The following is an 18,292-nucleotide window of genomic DNA, read 5'->3' on the forward strand; positions in this document are numbered from 1 at the left end:
AATGAAGCCATCAATAATGAATACTGAGTCAGTATCTAAGCCATTGTTTTTAAAGGTGTTAGTAGTGTATAGAAATATGGCTACAGCCTATTATGACAGACAGTAATAAGTATATATGCATCCTCCTGATCTATTACGGCTGTCAAATGCAACTTGTGAGGCCACAGTTACTGTGTGGGAAGACATATTTACCATACGTGTGTGACTGTCCAGACTGTGTGGATTTCCAGAAAAGTAATTTCAGTTATGTGAGGTCACCGAGCTCGACGTACCACGGGGGCATGAAGGTCAATATGAAAATGATAAAGATGTCAGTGAAGCACATTGGATCAGGTGTACAGTAATACTGAGAATAACTTCATACTGTATGTGGGAGGAGCCGGCTCAGTCACGTTGGGCTGGATTAAGCTCTTCTCTGATCATCTTTTTTTGAATTGATGGTAATAAAAATTATTTGCATTCACATTTTGTTTGGACTTTTTTTTAATCTGTGATGTAGCATTAACTGACTTTTCCATTATGAGGAAATAAATGATAAGCTTAGAATTAATTGTTATTGTTAATTGATTGTCCAAAAATATTATGTATTATGCTGTTAATCAACAAGGATTTTGACTTAAAGAGCGAGAGACTTAGACATAGTTTCACATGAATCATCTATGGACTGATTTACTTCATATTGGATAAGATTTATATTTATGAATATGATATTTACCCCAAAATGATGATTATATTTACCATCTTTGACACCTACTTTGGTAGAGACAAAAATACATATTCAGTAGTTTCTAGTCTCTGTCAGACTGTCAGTTGAATTTCTTTAACTTTGGGTGAAAACTGGCCTTCTTCTTATCACTAATTTCCTAATTTCCACTTCACTGATTTTCAATGCAGGCAATTTGACTGAATATTCAAGATTATTTTTACTTTTCAATTATCATTAACGTTAAGGGAAGTGGAACGTTGTGTCACCTGTTGGACTGTGGTGGGAGGAGAGAGGCGTGCGCACCGCGGGAATGTAGCGTGCAGGTGGAGAGAGAGTGGGAGAGAAAGAGAGAGAGAGAGAGAGAGCGCGCACAGCAGACATTACTGCACCAGGCTCGCTCACTCACTCACTCACTCAGCTTAGGACGGTGCCACTGTGCTGCCGGTGACTGCGCGTGGTCTTTACCGAGCTTCTCTGCCAGACTTGGCACACTTTGGACTTGTTCGGCTCGAGAGAAAGGTCAAAAGTAGAGCAGGGACAGACACTGGAGTTTCTCCGCACAGGACTGAGATTCACCTGCCTGCAGGCGACAGGAATACTCCAACACAACACTCCAAGAGCGCATTTGGCATTGTTGCGCATTTGGAATAACTTGGATGAGGCGCACAAGCTGATGGTTCCTCGACGTGAAAGAGAGGCACGCGGGAAGAAAACACAGTGTCTTCACTTGTGTTGTGCATATTAAAGCGCAGCAGACGATGTGTTCTTGGTAACGCTGCGTTTTGTTTTGTTTGACTTCTACGAGTGTGTGTGTGTGTGTGTGTGTGAGAGAGAGAAGAAGTTGCCCCTTTTGAAGTGTCTCTTGGAAGAGGAGGAGAAAGAAGAAGCGAGAGAAACTCAGGAGAAAGTTGGACATGGATGTTGTTTGTGAAATCTGTGTGTCGCAGCAGCCTGCAGCCGGGATGCACTGTGCGTCTGAGCCGCAACGTCACACACCATGATCCGGGAACAGATGTGCACCTGACCGCGAATGTAACCACACCTGAAGTCGAGTCCACACGTTTCTACCATGTTCTCTCCACTGAGCAGGTAAAGCTTGGATCTGAATGTATGTGCTGCTCGCAGCAAGGATTTCTGACATCTGAATGATTTATAACAAGAGGTCATTCTTGATGATACTCTACAGACAGGTTGAGATTTTCTTTCCTTTTTTTAATTAAATTGCATTTCAGGGGGTAAGTGTGTGTGGGGGCTTTAAATATTTACCTTGATTTACTTGCAAGTTTCTGCAAAGCCTTGACATTTTCTTGCAGTACAGTGAAGGACAGGAGGTGATAAATTCCTGGGACAGTTGAGTTTTTTTTTTCTTTAGAAATGTTTGCTCTGTGTTTAACTTCATTACCAGACCAGGAGCTAAGAGAAATGTGGTCCCTTGAAACTCGTTTCCCCTTTTTTTGTTCTGGGTGCAGAAGAGTCATTTGTCACAGCACTTAGTCAGACGTTTTCCATCAAAGTGACTTGAAGCATGTCGGATAATCCTGCAGTCGCCTGTGGAGCATGTATGTTTTCTCCGGGGCCAGGGGTCACATCCACTCTGGTGTGTAGGCTACTTCCTGCCATTGGGTGAGATAATCCTCGTGCAATATCTGGGATATTTCAACTCCCACCTCTAGATTCCAGTCATCCTGCAACACCACCTTTGTCTCCTAAATGTCACAGGCTATAAATAGCCTGCCCATATTTTATCTAATCCATCCCTGCAGCAGAGAACACACACACACAAACACAGGAGGCTGTGGAGACTCGGAATCTTGTGTAGTTTTTCTGATCCTCTCAAATCCCTCTCTTAGAATCGTAAATTTCTAGTGACATCGGCTACGTCTCTTCTCCTGGATTACTTCTCTCAGTCGGAACAGTACAGGCTGACCTTCCTGTGAGCTACTCTTAAGACATTCACGCGTGATTTTTTTCCCTTTTATGGGCTGCATTTGATGTAAAGTTGTCAGGAGAAATGTGTAGGACTCTCTGTCACAGGTCCTGTTGTCAGTCTCGCTGCTCTGCAGAACAATAAGTGGTTGGTTTAAGTCTCTCTGAAATCTCACCGGAGACGTGTTTGCTTTGGTGGGAGCCATCAGCCCCATGAACAGATTTAATCTACTCACCATAGAACACCGAGCATATAGCTTCAAAAGAAGTTCTGTAATGAAGTGTTGCATGCAGTGATGTCACTGTGTCCTGCGGGTAGGAATGTAGCTCCTTTCCATCCCTGTGGACTTTTAAAATCTCAGACAGGATATCGGTATTATTTAAAACAAAACAAAACTCTTTCCTCCACGTACCCCAAAAGCCAAATAGTTATCCAAACCTATAACGTCTGCTGTGTGGACTTGCAAATTGTCCTCAGTAGTGGAGGTAGTAAATATTTTTAGTTGAAAACTTCATTTTTTACAGATGTACCATCACAGGCATATACTATAACAAGTACCATATGCATCCACTGTGTCTGAGACACAACATAGTTACACAGTATTTCCTGAAGGTTTGTTTGAGGTGACATGTTGAGGCTTACACTCACGCTCTCCATCCTGACATCGATCCTCAGATGGTGTTGATTAAAGTCGCAGCCATTAAAAAAAAAAAAAAGGTGTGTGCAGATTTAAATGCTTCATTAGTGACCCAAAATCTATGATCTGCTATTGATTAGTTTGTGATCTTCAGGGAGTCGAGCTTTTCTTAACTCCGTCCATCTGCCAAGATTTCGACATAATTTAAAATCTTGTATCTCATGGGACTCACGACCCACCATTGCTGAATGAAATGAAAGTGATACTAGAAAAAGTAACTTCTACAATAACATGAGTGAAGAAAAACATGTGCATTTAATAAAGTTGTGTAGATAAGGATCAGATATCAGAATATTACATCTCCAAGAGCCAGATATTTTGTAACATAAACATTATAATGTTTTGTTCTAATGAGTTTTTTTTTTCTCTCCTGGAGTGTCTCATCTGTTCCCTTAAGCTGCAGTTGTGCCTCTTGTTGGTCTTTGTGAATAGAAATCACGTAACAGTATTTGTATGCTGCGTCCAACAGGGTGTGTCAAGCAATACTATCAGACATGACTGAGGGAGCTTTTGTGTGTATACAGTGAAATTCAGGCCAGTAGGTTTTTTTGGACCGACGAGGAGACTGATTTTATGCTCTGCCAGCTTAAAGATTTGGATATATTTAAGTTCATGGATGTAGAAAGACTCAGAATGGCACTCGACATGCTAACAACTTGCCGCACGCTAAACCGGAAACTGCCTTATACTAACAATTCCCCGCTAGTGCTTGTATACTGGGACAAGAGCATTAGTCCAACTGAATGGCACAGTCTACAACGAAAGTTGGACTTAAATTTGCATGGAAACACAGAGAGAGTTGTGTGGAGCTGATGGATTTAATCAGCATTGTGTGGCATTTGACAGTGGTTTAAATCTGACAGGCTAAAGCTGCAGTACACTGATATTACATACAGTAAAAGGAAAGGTCACTGATTTTTCAACCTTGTGAGTTACTGAAGTGTAAACAGGTTGTATCGCTGCTCATTCATATACTGTTACTTTGAACCTGGTCCCGAACAACTCGTTCTCTCTCAGAGAAAACCGACAGTAATCTTGTCCTGATGGACACTGTCTGGTTTCAAGGTTCAGCCTGATAAGACTTTGTGTTCAGAGTTTGTGTGTCTTTGCGCGAACACAGACCTGATAAGAATCTCCTGCTCGATCTTTTTGCAATCCTCATTTACAAGAAGGATTAGGGTTGTGTTTTTACCCACTTTCATTGTCTGCCAGCAGGATGTTTTTAAACCCCCGTGAAAGAAGTTCCATGGAAAGTGATGGACTCGTTGGCTTACTGCCAAGGAACAATTGATTTGGTTTTGGTGGTGATCCAGATCTAAGGTTTCTATCATTGGACCATTAGTGTTTTGAGTTTTAATTATGAATCTGATGGAGACAGAGACTTGACTATGAATCCTGTGCAAACATTGGCAGGTTCAAGAAGAGTATTTGTATTTAGTTTAAGTGTAACGTGTAAATCTGTGTGTGGTCTTCTGCAAATTTTTCAAACCGACGTCACTGTGGAAGTAATTTGCCTTGTATGACTTAAAAATAATTTTATTATGTTGTTTGATGGTTTTTGGTTTAAGTTCATCATGTTTCTAATGTTTTTGTGGTCACAATATCACTTGCATGCATGTCCTCATGTTTCTCATGTTGTGCGACCATGACCGTGGATGATGTGATAGGCTCTGCTGTAGTCAGAGCGGCTGTGAAAAGATAATCTCATAATCCCTGTGGTATGACGCCGTACACTGGTTCTCCCTGATGTGGAAGAAGCATGTGAAATGAACTGAAGCAAAAAGGAAGGGACCGTACTTAAGCAATAGACCGCAGCTAGACATTTTGGCAACAACAAAACCAATAACATGAAAACCAATGTCTGACTTTAATTCAGTGATTTACCTCTTGAGTTTTTTGTCCAGACACACAATGGTATTTCATTTATTTTCTCTATAATGTTTTACTACATCTTCAAGTGAAGCAGCTGCTGAGACACAAAGACCATCCACTTGTGTTTAATTTTGTTAATGCAGTCTGAGTGAGGCCACTCAGCTCAATTGTTGCTGCCTCATTCATAGTCAATACAGATCCAGGGGTCAGAGCTGACCACAGAGCCCTCACACTGAACATCTGTTAAAGATTGTGTCAATTCATTCAGCGTCATGCTCCATATAACCATCAGACCCTCCACCAGGCTTCTCCTAAAGGCTGGGTGGGTCACAGCTAAATCTCATGGTGTGTCAAAGGTCGAGCCTGGCCTCTGGTTGGAAGACCTATTGCTTTTCCAAACTCCGTGGGTGAGCAGACAATTGTAAAGCAAGAGCACCAATAGGGCACCATACAGAAGCACTTAGATGGAGATGCCACATGAACACGTTGAAAGAGCCCAGATCCTTCTGTCAGGTGTCTCCAGTGTTGACATGACTCGCACGGTCTCCGAGGTCAGAGGACGCATTCCCACCTGCACTGCTGCAAGAAAGCGTCAGTGTGGCTGCGTGATAACACAACAGAGCTGATGTTTATTTGTGTTGGGCGGGACTGTGTGAGCTACCTGTGTGTGGGTGTGTTCAAGGAAAGGTTTGTGAGTTCAGTCACCATCACAGGAATATAAATGAGAGCAGGGAACGGAGACGGTGTGTTTTAACCTTTGCTTGTGAACCAGGTCATGTCACCTGACTGTCTGCATGTGGACTGATTGTTTCTCTGCACCAAAGCTGCAAATACCTTTTAATATAATAATTAAATGTATTATTATATTGGTGTGAGCGCCGCAGGCTTTCACCAGCAGCATTAGGTCCCATGTTTTAAAGTTGTCTGAAAATATTGAATCTTTAGAATGATATTTACTGAACCGTGTCAAGAATTGTGCATAGACCCCTTGGTGGCAGTTCCGGGAATGCAGGATACTAACATAGTTAAAAACAGCTTGGAGCAAAGTATGGTTTCGTTTATTTACATACTGGCACGAAGATTCATTTTAACTGAATTGAAAACACAAGTCCGCACCAACACATTTGAATCTTATGAGGATATAAGGAAATGTTTTTTGAAGATTGAAAAATATTGAAGAACAAAGCTCTGCAGCCCTCCTCCCCCCAGGCTTTTTGTTTTAAATAATAATATATATATAAAAAGTTTAAAATATATGTATATATATATTCATATACTGTATGTGTATATATATCTATATATATATATATATATTTATTTATTTATTTTTTTCACTCCCTATACATTGGTGTGTACATTTTTATTTTAAATTAAGGTTTAGGTTTAAAACTGCTCATCACAAGTTCCCCACCATGCACCCTACAACTTATTCATCAACTTAAACAAGTTTATTTTGGCAGCTTTGGTTATACTTTGGCCATAATATGCTTTACAGGCAGAAAATACAGTTATACAAGTTTAATATAATGAAAACCAAAGTTAAAACAAATTGATAATATAAGTAAAAGTAGAACTTAACAGATTTTTCAAAAGCAGCAGAAAGAAGAGCATTATAGTATCATGAAACGAATAATTTGATGTTTTATGATATTCAAATCAAAGCTCAGTGTTACTCCGAGCGTTACTTCTTTAAAAGTGATTCATTGTTGTTCGAGTCGGCCGTTGCTGGTGTTTTCTCATGTGAGCGACTGATGTCAGTCAAAATAAACAACTATAATCTCTTATTGATGAAAGCCGTTTCCCTCACCCTGCCCTGCAGCTATTCACTAATGTGCTGCTATAGTCTTAATGAGAGCAGGAGGAGGAGGAGGTGTGGGCCACTGCAGTGAGGGGCTGACCAGTTAATGACCGGAGACGCCGCCTTTTCATGTTCACCAACATATACTACAGATCGAAGTATGTCGTTGTCACAGATTACGTCAGTCCACAGCTTTCATACAGTAAACATGTTGATTAAATTGTAAAGTAAACAGAAAGCACACCCACCCATTCAAAAAAGTTTATCTTTTTTATTAATTTAGAGTCAAAAAAAGTCATTCAAAGTCTCCCACTTCATTTTTAAAAGCAACAACTGACTAATTGCCACCTCATAAAGTTGCCTCTGTAAATAACCGTCAGAGAGCACCTTAAGTATGCGTTTATACTCACACTGCAGTCCAAATTGAAGTGAATTCCATAATTGCTCTACTTCTAGCATTTAAAGATAACAACCAACTCTTTAGGAAAACCTGTTTCTCTAGCGATCTGTTAAATGTTCCACCGTATGTTTATATCTGCCAAACTAATAAAGATACGGCCAGTAAAACACACTGCAGAGCTAAGCTACACAGTTTTACTCTTTATTATTTATATATTGATTTGAGCAGCTGTCCCAATGCTCATCTTAAACACTGAAGTTACATTTTCATTCATCACAATACGAGGAGAAAATGAATCAACAGACTCTTGAAGCTTGCTTATGTTGTCTGTCATTGTCCACTTACAGAAACACTACTAACCTTTTTAACTTCATTTCATTTTTATGGTCACTTCAGCCCTTCGTTAAGGTTAAAGAAAGATCATCGTTTAACGTGAGATGTGTTCATTAACCAACAATCCTATTGTTAATCACACAATTTAGTGATTTATGAATTTGTAACATCAAATTATCATGAGGTAATGGAGTGCAGACAACAACAAAGCAGCAGGACACTCAATGCCATGACTACATTACACATTACTAGGACATTTTGAATAATCTATACGATACAAACTGGAACTGCTAATACAACAATATAATCTGCATTTGTAAACATTAAACTAAAAAAGAATTTTTTTGTTACAGGTCAACAAGAGTTTTTGATGAATTATTTTGTAGTTTGTAATGATCACAGAAGAGTTTCCGGACCTCTTCGGCACGTCTTTGGTCCAAACGTCGCCAAATACTCCTCCAGACAAAATTGAAATCTGTGTGAAAACACTTTACATCAATCATGCTTTGGAGCTCCTCACATCTTTTGGTCAGCGTGACCATCTCTTTTTCTCTGATATGAATTCCCTCATGTAAGGCCAGGATGGGAGCTCCTCACTCTGAAGGGAAGGGCTGCTCAAGCAAGGGTGAGGGAGATGTATATCATTTAATTAGACAGAACAGCTACTGACCTAGGACCAAGCCAAATGCTATTCCTAACTCTCTGGACTAGTGCGGTGTTTATGGCTCAGGGAGAGAATAAAGGAGACACGAGCGAGAGAGACGGATGAAAGGAAGGCAGGAAACTGGTGGAGGATGACGTTAGATGTGACAACAGTTAGGAGGAAGAAGATTAAGATGGTGTAACTTCAAAACACCTCACCTCATTAATGAAAATGACATGTTCCATCTCAAAATCAGACTATTAAACGTGTGACACACAGTAGTGAGCCATAAAGTGCTCGGAAGCAATCAAAGAGGGGCTTTCCAAGAATCACCAGCACTTCTCAGAAAATGCACTTATCCTTTGATGAGTCAGAGGGAGAGACTGACTGTGTTTGCCTGGAGGTAAAGATAGTGAGGAGTCAGCTTGTTAAACAGTGGAGGTCGTACCTGGTAGCATCACCAGAAGTGTCTCACAGTGTTGATACAACTGTCTCTAATGATTCTTCAGGTTGGGAAGTGTGTAATTTACTCTGAAAGTCCCAAACTGGTCTAAAAGGTTGTTATTAGGAGTGGGTCGAATTATCAATTTGCTGATATATTATCATCCCTCCTCATGCAATACGAGAAGCGGTACGCCGACGCACATTTTAAAAGTCGCTTAAATGAGTTTCACTCGCAGGGTCGTCTGTACTTCATGTCTCCTTGTGGTGGCGCTGCACAAATGAATGAGGGAAACTTGGGCTGAAGTGACCTGGCCAAAGAAGAGGGAGTTTACAGTGGGATAATGGTGGAGAAAGCTACGTTAAGAGATGCTCCATCCACGTTCAATACATGGACTTTATGCACTTTCTTTGTTCTCTTTGTTGTGAATAAATAGAGAAATCCTGCACTTTTAACTTTTCAAGGACATTTTGTTTTCTTCAGTTAGAGCAATATTGTGATGTATCGCCCCGTTCTTTTTACACTTTGTATTGCACTGAGGGTATTTTTTTTCATCTTGCAGGAGACTGGTATTTTGTTATTGAATGGCGCTGACCGGGCATGTTGTCTGTGTTGTGTCATGTTGTCATCTTGGCTTGAAGGGTTGAAAATGTTGTGCATTTTACTTACTCTGCTGTTGTATGATTTAATAAACAACAGTTGTTACCAATAAATTATAAAAATACATAACATCATTGTAAAATAAAAGTGTTGGGGTCACCCTGTCATTAACACAAGCTGCAGATAAATTCTTCCTCAGATGACGCAGATGTCAGCGCGACACACAGAAATAACCCGTGGTGTGTTCACTTTCCACCAGTCAACACTATTAATTTGTTGCAGATAAAGTTGTTTTTCACTTCTGTTTCTGCAATGTTGGATGCATTTAAAAACTAGGTATCCACAAGCAATAGCACAGTGGCTGTAGGTTTTCTTTAACTTTAGTTAATAGTTGGAGAGGCAACTCCTCTGCCTCTCAGACTCTGTGAGAGTGAGTTCAGCAGTGTTTGCTGGGTGGGGGAGTTGTGTGGGGGAATTAATGATACTTACTGAATGGGGGGCCACTCCCGACCTTGGCTTTGTACCACCAGGGTTCACAGAAGGGCAGCAGCTTGTTTGTGTCATCGATATCGTCAATGACTTCTGCTGTGGTTTTCTTTCATTTCTCCCTCTTGCCCTCTGCTGCTGCTGCTGCTGCAGCTCTTAAATGTTCACTCCTGAATTCATGCATTCATGTGTGTGTAATGTGAAAAATAACAAGGGTGATGTCATCAGCTGACTGATGGTGGCTTTTTTTCTCTCTGTGTCAGGAAGCTGACTCTGTGCCAGGTCCTGACCTTTGTCCTGTTGCTGGCCGCTCCTGTCTGCCTGTCCTCCTCACAGAGCGTAAGTTCAACCAACACATATCAACACAGTCATTCATGAGTTCCACACAAATGCATCTCCCTCCAAACCGTTTTTCTTCAGAGTTTACTCATTGAAGTCATAACCTTCTGTCACGGGAACACACCAAAAATTCTGATGTATGACGTAATGCACCAGATACATTGTTGTATGTGTGTATCACAAAATGATCCTCCATTATAATTTGTGACACACATTTAGAACTGTGGAGTTTGCATGTTCTCCTCGTGTGTGCGTGGGTTTTCTCAGAGTTCTCCGGTTTCCCAGTCCAAAATATGCAGATTTGGAAATTAGCCAAATTGGACACTAATTGACCATAGGTGTGAGAGTAGATAGTTGTTTGTCTCTATTGGTGTGTTTCCCTGTTGCCTCGCCTCACCTCGGCACGGCACGGCACAGTTAAGTTGTTTTTCCCGTCACAGGAAGAGATGTCCGACACAAGAGTCAAGCAGAACAATGCCAAAGTGTAAGTCAGTTAAAAAGACTTAACAATCCTAAAAATTTACCAGGGAAAATAATCTTTAACAGAGTCTGGTGTATTTAGCGACAGCACTGCTGATTGCGAGCGGCGTCACAAACCCTGCCACTGTATTTCAGTCCAGTGACTGTGTCAGACGGAGTGAGGAAGTACCAAACAAATGCTTTCCAAGTCACTAGTCACTTGTGTGTGTGTGTGTGTGTCACCGCAGTTTCATGCAGCTGTGCAGTGATGACTATTGAGTAGGTGCTATTTTTGTAACCTAAACCGTGGTGAGGTGAGTTGAGGCGAGCTGGGACCATAGTGGAAGAGGGACATATGTAACCCTGTGATGGACTGGTGACCTGTTGGCACCAGCGCCCTCCACGACCCTCACATGGAGGATAAAGTGGTAGAAAATGGATGGTTAGATGGATTTTTTTATTTTAAGGGGCAGAAGTACTCCACAGAAATCTGACAAACAGCACATATCCAGCTATGTTATCATCCAAACTGAGTCATCTATCTGATCTAAATCCATCTCACTTTTTAGCCCAGTTTCCACCAAGTGGTACAGTTCAGTGCGGTACATTGTGCAATTAATTGCGTTTCCATTGTCAAAGATGAAGAAGGGTACCAAAATAACTGATCCGTACTGTCTCAGCTTTTTGGTATCCTTCCAGTGCGGTACCAAGCACAATGGTATGACTCCTAAAGGGTGGTCCAGACAAACAGCAGTCTTGACATTTACGTGTGTCGCCTTCTCTCAAACAAAGTTCATCTTCTTCAGCCACTTGCTAAGAAGAAAGAAAATGGAATGTTGGATGTTCTCCATTGTTGCTTTTTGGTTACTGTGTCACGTTGTTGGCTTCACTACACTACTACTGATAATGGCAGATTGACACATTGACGATAAACAACTCTGGCTGGCTGGCTCATAAGTGGCGCACCCTGTCTGTGGAAGTTGACGCCATGGTTCCTTGAGCAAGTATAAACAAGACTTAATTGTGCCAAAAACCCCAATGCAATTAGCTAATAGAGGGTTAAAGGTCTAAACAGCTGCACAACTAGGTCTAATTACCTCCGCTTAGGAGGTTTTGTTGTTTTTAGCTATTTTTGTATGTTTTATTTTATTTTATTTATTTAACCTTTATTTTAGAACGGAACAGTATAATTAAGAATCTTTTTTCCAGGGAGACCTTGCCAAGACTGTCTGATTGTGAGCAGCATAAGTCAAAAAGTTAAGGACTGATTTTAGTGGAGGTTTCTGGGGATGTCGGTTATGGACCAAACAAGAAATTATTTGATTTGGTGATGGTGATGATGCTGCATTTATACACAAGGTCCTGTAGTCCTAACCTACCAGGAAAGGCCTAGGCCATTTTTAACAGCCTCACCCCGACCACAGTTTTTCTTGCCATTCCCTGTATTTTTCTTATATTCAACAATTACTCTACAATTTTGGTGATTAAGTTAATTTGCAAAGAGTGAAACCATACTCGTTCTAGTTCTACATTGGAAAACCCTGCTCATTTAGATAATAAACCAATCACTGAGGTCAGAGAGGGTGCTGATTGGATTGTTTTTGCAGCAGCAGCTTATTTGCCTTCTGGTAGTATTTTGTCTTGGAAATGGTTGTGCAGCCATAAGCCATCACCCTTTTGGTCTTTCCATGGTCTGATTGCTCCCGCACCACATTTTCTTGTCTTACTACCTCATCCATCTTTCATCACTGTTTGTCTTGTCTTGTAACCCCAACTCCTCCTTGGGGTTACAAGACATAGTAGACATAATCTACTTTCAGGCATGCACTGAAGTCCAGACATGATCCTGAAGTTACCCGGAAAGGCTGTATGTGAGAATAGAAACAAAGACAAATCTCTGGTCCATGTCTGAGTGAGAACTCTCCCTACACTCCTGCTCTTCCTTCTTCTTTCCTCTTCGATTATGCACCAGACCTTTGTGGATAGATCAATTGTTCTTCATTTGGATTATTTTTAATCTCTAGCATGCTGTGAGTTTGTGATTGGCTTACTTTTTCAGGAGATTCTGAAGTTGACCAAAATGTTTGGGTCAGTCTTTAATTGAATGGCAGGAATGTTGGTGAGCAATGAAATACTTAACTTCCCAGTTTAAATAGCATCCTGTTCACTTTTTTAGGAAAAGCATGAAAACATATTAAAATTGAATGAAGAAATAATGCTTTAAAAATGAAAGGCCAACCCCCTCCCCCATATGTCACATCAAACACAGCAATGTAGTGGAGGATGATCATATGTCAGGTTTTTTTTTTTGTTTTTGTTTGTTTTTATAGTTGCACTATAATGCCTTAAAACGGAAATGATGACAGTGAAGAAAACAATGTCAAGTATCTTTGAAAAACAGTTTCAGATTATGCAGAATCCTGGATGATCTTCTGCAGCTGCACTGGCAAAGCATCTGCTGTCAACATTTGGTCAGTTAAAGACCAGAACAGGACAAACGGTTCAAATGGATCAAGAAATGCATAATGACAGTCTAAGCGCTGGATGCGTCATGCAACAAAACAATTTTTCCATTTATACCAATAGTTTTGTTCACAGATGCTGGGATCGTCTATTAATCGGAACCAGATTTCTATGTAAATCATAGCTTATTTTAAGACTTGGAGTTAAGAATAGATTTTCTGTATGTAGATGTATAAATAAATGTATTTGGACTCCTAGTGCATTTATACAAATGAAATGCACAGTATGTCATTTTTGCACAAAAGAAGACAGAAGTGTGTAATCATAGGAATTGTTGAATGTGAGAGCGGCAAATGGCATCGTCTGGATCCATTAAATAAATGTGAAAACAAAAGATAGCGCACTGCTTAACTAGTAAAACCAAATACTTCTTGGGAGTTTGCCATGGAATTTAAAACATTTGCTATGTTTTTTACAGTAAACACTGAGGTGAGTGATATACAGGCGAGTGATGGGAGTGTTGAGTGTGTGCGCACTGTAAATGTTGTTGTCCATCCATTTTCTACTGCTCTCTTCTCCACATGAGGGTCACACGGGTCACCAGTGCCAATCCTAGTTGACATAGGATAAAAGGCGGGGTACACACTGGACAAACAACCATTCACTCACACCTATGGTCCATTTAGAGTGTCCAATTTGCCTAATCCCCAAATCTGCATGTTTTTTTTTTATTTAAAATATAGTTAAAATACAGTTTCCTGTAAATGATGGAATGCGCAGTACAATAATGGACAAGCTGAACATTGTGTGTCTGTGCTGAGTCATACAGTAATATTTTCGATGCACTATCTGTCTTCATTTGTTGCCTTTAGGGTAGAACGTCTGTCAGCTGCAGACATGATCTGAGGCATGAGAACTTGCTGACTCTTTGCCTCCTCTTTCTCCCAGCATTTCTCACTGTGTGCATAATGTTTTTCTCTTCCTGCGCATGAGGAGGTGGGGGTGGTGGTGATTTGCAAAGGTCAAAAGTCATTTAAATGAATGTTGAATGCCAGCTCGCCCCCATTTCCAACTGTTATCAACGCTAATGTGACCAGCGGCAACACTAATGAGGGCAACCTCAGGTGACCCTGCCATGGAAAATGATGGAGAGTCATAGCACAGGTTGTTCTCAGCTCTGTTGTGTGTGTGTGTGCATGTGTGTGCGTGTGCGTGTGCGTGTGCGTGTCTTAACAATTCTGCAAAAGTCAGTAAGCTTCAGCCTCACTGAGCCTGATGTTAACAGTTAACTTGACAAAACTTGACTCTGAAGCGTGTTTTCAGACCAGGTGCAGTAGCCTATGTTATAGTAGGTTTCTACAAATCCTTGATTCGATTTGATCTTCCATTTTAAGGTTACAATGCTATTCGATTCTCAATCTTTAGGATTATTGGTTTTATGTCATGGTTTCGTTTCATTTTTAAATTCCCATTTTGATTGCCTACATGGTGTCATGGGTGATGTCCATTATTTGTTTGCAATGTATCACACTAAGGCTTTATTGTCAAATTTAAATAATTTATTAACGGTATGAATGTAACAATAAGATAGATGTTCTGTGCTTTGCTACACATGCATAACACAGCTTACACACCAGGGTTTTCCTGGGGAACAAAGTGTTTCCTCACCGAAAATTTTCAGAGGAGCTTGAGGGGATTCGAATTTGGTCGATGTGATTTAACAGTTGCCATGGTTACTATTATTCGGCAGCAATTTCGGGTTAGTGGGAGGAGGTAACGTGTAAAATCTCATTGTTTCTTTCTTTGGCCATAAACTACATTCCCAGAAAATTACCTTGAAATCTGCCTGTTCCATTTTAAGTTATGCTGCTCACAACCAGGCAGACAAGGTGATCACATAAACTTCTTTGTGGCGATAATCATGTAGTTAAGGTAAGTTGTTTTCATTACACTTAAAATCCATTGAGCGTATAATAGGAAACACCAGACTTCAATCACCTTGTCAATTTGGTCTTTTTTTTTTTAAGAAAAAATGTTAATTAGCCAGAAATCTGTTTCACATTAACCTTTGTCCTTTCACCACCAAAATGTAATCTATTCATGTTCAGATTTTCCATTTTATTTCATAAACCTTCAACTGTTCTGTTCTTTGACTGTGTTATAAAACAGGAACATGACAACATAAACTACTCCTGCTTTAAGGCAGATAATCTGATTACACATAGGTGACTCCTGCTGCATTAATCTGTCTGTTAATGGAGAAAGTTTCGGGAAAGGAGGAACATTTGTATTTAGTTCTGTTTTGCACATGTTCTCATTCACATCTGGCCTAAGTGTTTATTCTCATATTACCCAAGAGACACTCCAGATGACTGTGACTTCAGCCTCTCTCTCTCTCTCTCTCTCTCTCTCTCTTACACACACAGTGTGTGTGTTTTCCCACTCCTGTATGAGACACCGGTGGGAAAGCTGCCAGTTTCATTCCTTCTCCAGGGCCAAAACTCTGGAATGTGTTAGAGCAGCGCTATTGAGATTTCTCTAATCACTTTTATTGTTTGGCTGTGATGATCCTGATCCACCAGGCTCTCAGGGTTTCTTTTTTATACCACCTACTCTTTATATAGATGGATTTGCCTGTGGGATTTGTTGCTATGAATAATGTGGGACTTTGTTTGGCGTCAAACAAAACAACTCGCCCCAACAAACCTTTTACAAATGATGTTCCTTCAACACTGCAGTCTCTGTTCTGCGCACACACACACACACACACACACACGCACACAGGTTGTGAGCGTGAGCTGCTGACAGTTGCTACTTACCACCCGCCGGCTTAAAAATTGAGACAGAGTGATGATAACTGCTTGCTCAACTGACACGGAGCCGACTGAGTGACTCCACAATTTGTCCAAGAAAAACAATAAAACAGGATAAAAACGTGGAATTGTGTCAACTTGTCCAACATTTATCAAAATGTAGTTTACATTCATGTTACACTGACATTGACATTTGAAGTGCCAATTGTTTTTAAAGGACATTACAAGTGCATTGTAATGGCCATCATTTCTCCTTCTTTTTCAAACATAATATCACTAAGTTACTGTAATGTGTGTATGTGTCACTGAGAACATGTGATGTTTTGACAGAATTGGCTTGTAATTATATTTAAAGCTGTTGTGCATAACTTAAATATAAACAAATCACCATTACCTAAGTGGCTGAGACCAGGTTGGAGTATGACTAAAAAGTTTTGTGTGAGAGGGAATTTTACTGCCCAGAAATCTGGCTGTAACGCTCCCCAAGTCAGGTCTGATAGTATTGCCTGACAGAGCCCTTTTTCAGTTGTAGGAAGCAAAAAAGAAAAAAGACATCATGAAAAGTTGCTCACTGCACCTTGACTCACAAGTGTCCTCTCTGCCCAATTTAAATAATTAATCTTTTGGTATAAAGTTTTGGAGTTGTTGTCGTCCATGTCAACGTTAAAGAGGATTCTTTCTTTCTTTCTTTCTGTATTCTCTCTGCGCTTCAGTCATCTTGGGTCTCTACGTGGGATCGTTCCAGTGAGGCCTCGCTCGGGCGTCCAGCACGTGCTCGAAGGCAGCTGCACTTCAGGAACGAGTGGGCAGGGTGGAACGGCTGGTCCGTCTGCTCCCGCAGTTGTGGGGGCGGAGCCTCAGTGCGGACGCGTACCTGCCTCACCAGGTAAATCCATGCATCTAACCAGGATAACGCGGTTCAGTATGTTTGTTTTATGATGTAAGTTAAAAATTGTAAAATTCAATAAAAAGTGACATAAAGTAAGTAATAAGAAATAAAGCTCAGGAAATTCGTTTACAGTGCATCAGTGATTCCATCACCTTTACTTCGTATCCTAGTATTTGATCAACACATACCACCCTGAAATGCACCCTAAAAACATTGTATATCAATTTATTTTAGCTTAGAACTTTTTTTACAAGTTTGCTATTGTATTAAGTATATTTAAATGTAAACATCAAAGAGTAGCTGATGAATGTTTCTTATCCAGATTTTATACATTAATGTATCCATGAGTTATGTTGATTTTACAACGTTAAACTACATTTACACTAACTGCAAGCACAAGTGACTTCAATATTATTTATTTAAATGAGAATCAAGCAAACTTAATTTATTTTAATGTGCTAAAAAAAATGTAAAAGATTTTAATATAACCAGCAATTACAGTAGCTCCCACACTCAAGTTTGCCATATTTAGTTCCATAAATCTAAATCTCTGTTCCAGGAACCCAGTGGGTGGACCATGCTCAGGAGATCCCAGGCAATACAAGATCTGCAACACCAAGGTTTATTCAGCATGATGTTTCACACTGTATGGAAAACGTGACTTTTAATGCAAACATTTCACAACAATGGCTGGAGGTTGCTCCACAAGTTGGTCATGGAGGTGCATTAGGTGCTGGTGTAGCAGCTGAGGATTTGCATGGATAGGGTGTGAGCTGGAATTTCACTGACACACACAAGCCCGTGTCGTCTCTTTGCTGTGCTTAACTCGTAGTCACGCTGCAGTCAGACTAATATTATGTCGGAAACGTGCTGTGGGGTCAGACATGTTGTGCTGTGTTTGGACAGCCAGTCAGAGGGATGCAGCGTGTTTAAGCATGTACGATGTGTTGACACACATCCTAGACCCCATTTTCTGCAGCACTTGGTGATAGAAACACGAGGCTTTGTGTTGCACAAAGTCTGCTTATCTTCCCAATAGGTTAGCTTTTTATTGAAGGTTTAAGATGTTATTTCAAAATTCAATTGGTAAGATTTGGTGTCAAGTATGAAGTAGCTATGAATAAGTTTATCTCAATCCAATACTATATGTGTGTTTGTGTGCGCGCAGGAGTGTCCTGCAGGCTCTGGGGATTTCAGAGAGATGCAGTGTGCTGCCTTCAATGACAGACCATTGGTGGCTGGGAACTCCTTCAGATGGACCACCTTTCATGGAGGTCAGTGAAACAAACCATTCAAGTCTTGTTTGGAGCCACAAGGTTTCCTCTACAGCCCTGTAGATTTACATGTCTTCTCTCATGGCATTTTCTGTTAAATGAATTCAAAGGTTACAGGGGATACAACCAAATATGACTGGAGGAAAACTTA

The 18,292-nt window shown here is 40.4% G+C and overlaps 1 protein-coding gene across 1 annotated transcript in view; it reads left to right on the forward strand.

Annotated features, from left to right (window-relative positions):
• The first annotated feature begins 1,084 nt into the window (after positions 1-1,084).
• Positions 1,085-18,292, forward strand: part of adamtsl5 (ADAMTS like 5) — a 32,970-nt gene continuing 15,762 nt past the window's right edge. Inside the window, exons 1-5 of the mRNA XM_044030316.1 lie at positions 1,085-1,795; positions 10,168-10,243; positions 16,692-16,864; positions 17,427-17,487; positions 18,036-18,141. Coding sequence (XP_043886251.1) covers positions 1,776-1,795; positions 10,168-10,243; positions 16,692-16,864; positions 17,427-17,487; positions 18,036-18,141 — 436 coding nt within the window. The 5' untranslated portion in view covers positions 1,085-1,775. The remainder of the gene's footprint in view (positions 1,796-10,167; positions 10,244-16,691; positions 16,865-17,426; positions 17,488-18,035; positions 18,142-18,292) is intronic.

The sequence above is a fragment of the Solea senegalensis genome, linkage group LG7 (assembly GCF_019176455.1).
Source record: "Solea senegalensis isolate Sse05_10M linkage group LG7, IFAPA_SoseM_1, whole genome shotgun sequence".
NCBI lineage: Eukaryota > Metazoa > Chordata > Actinopteri > Pleuronectiformes > Soleidae > Solea > Solea senegalensis.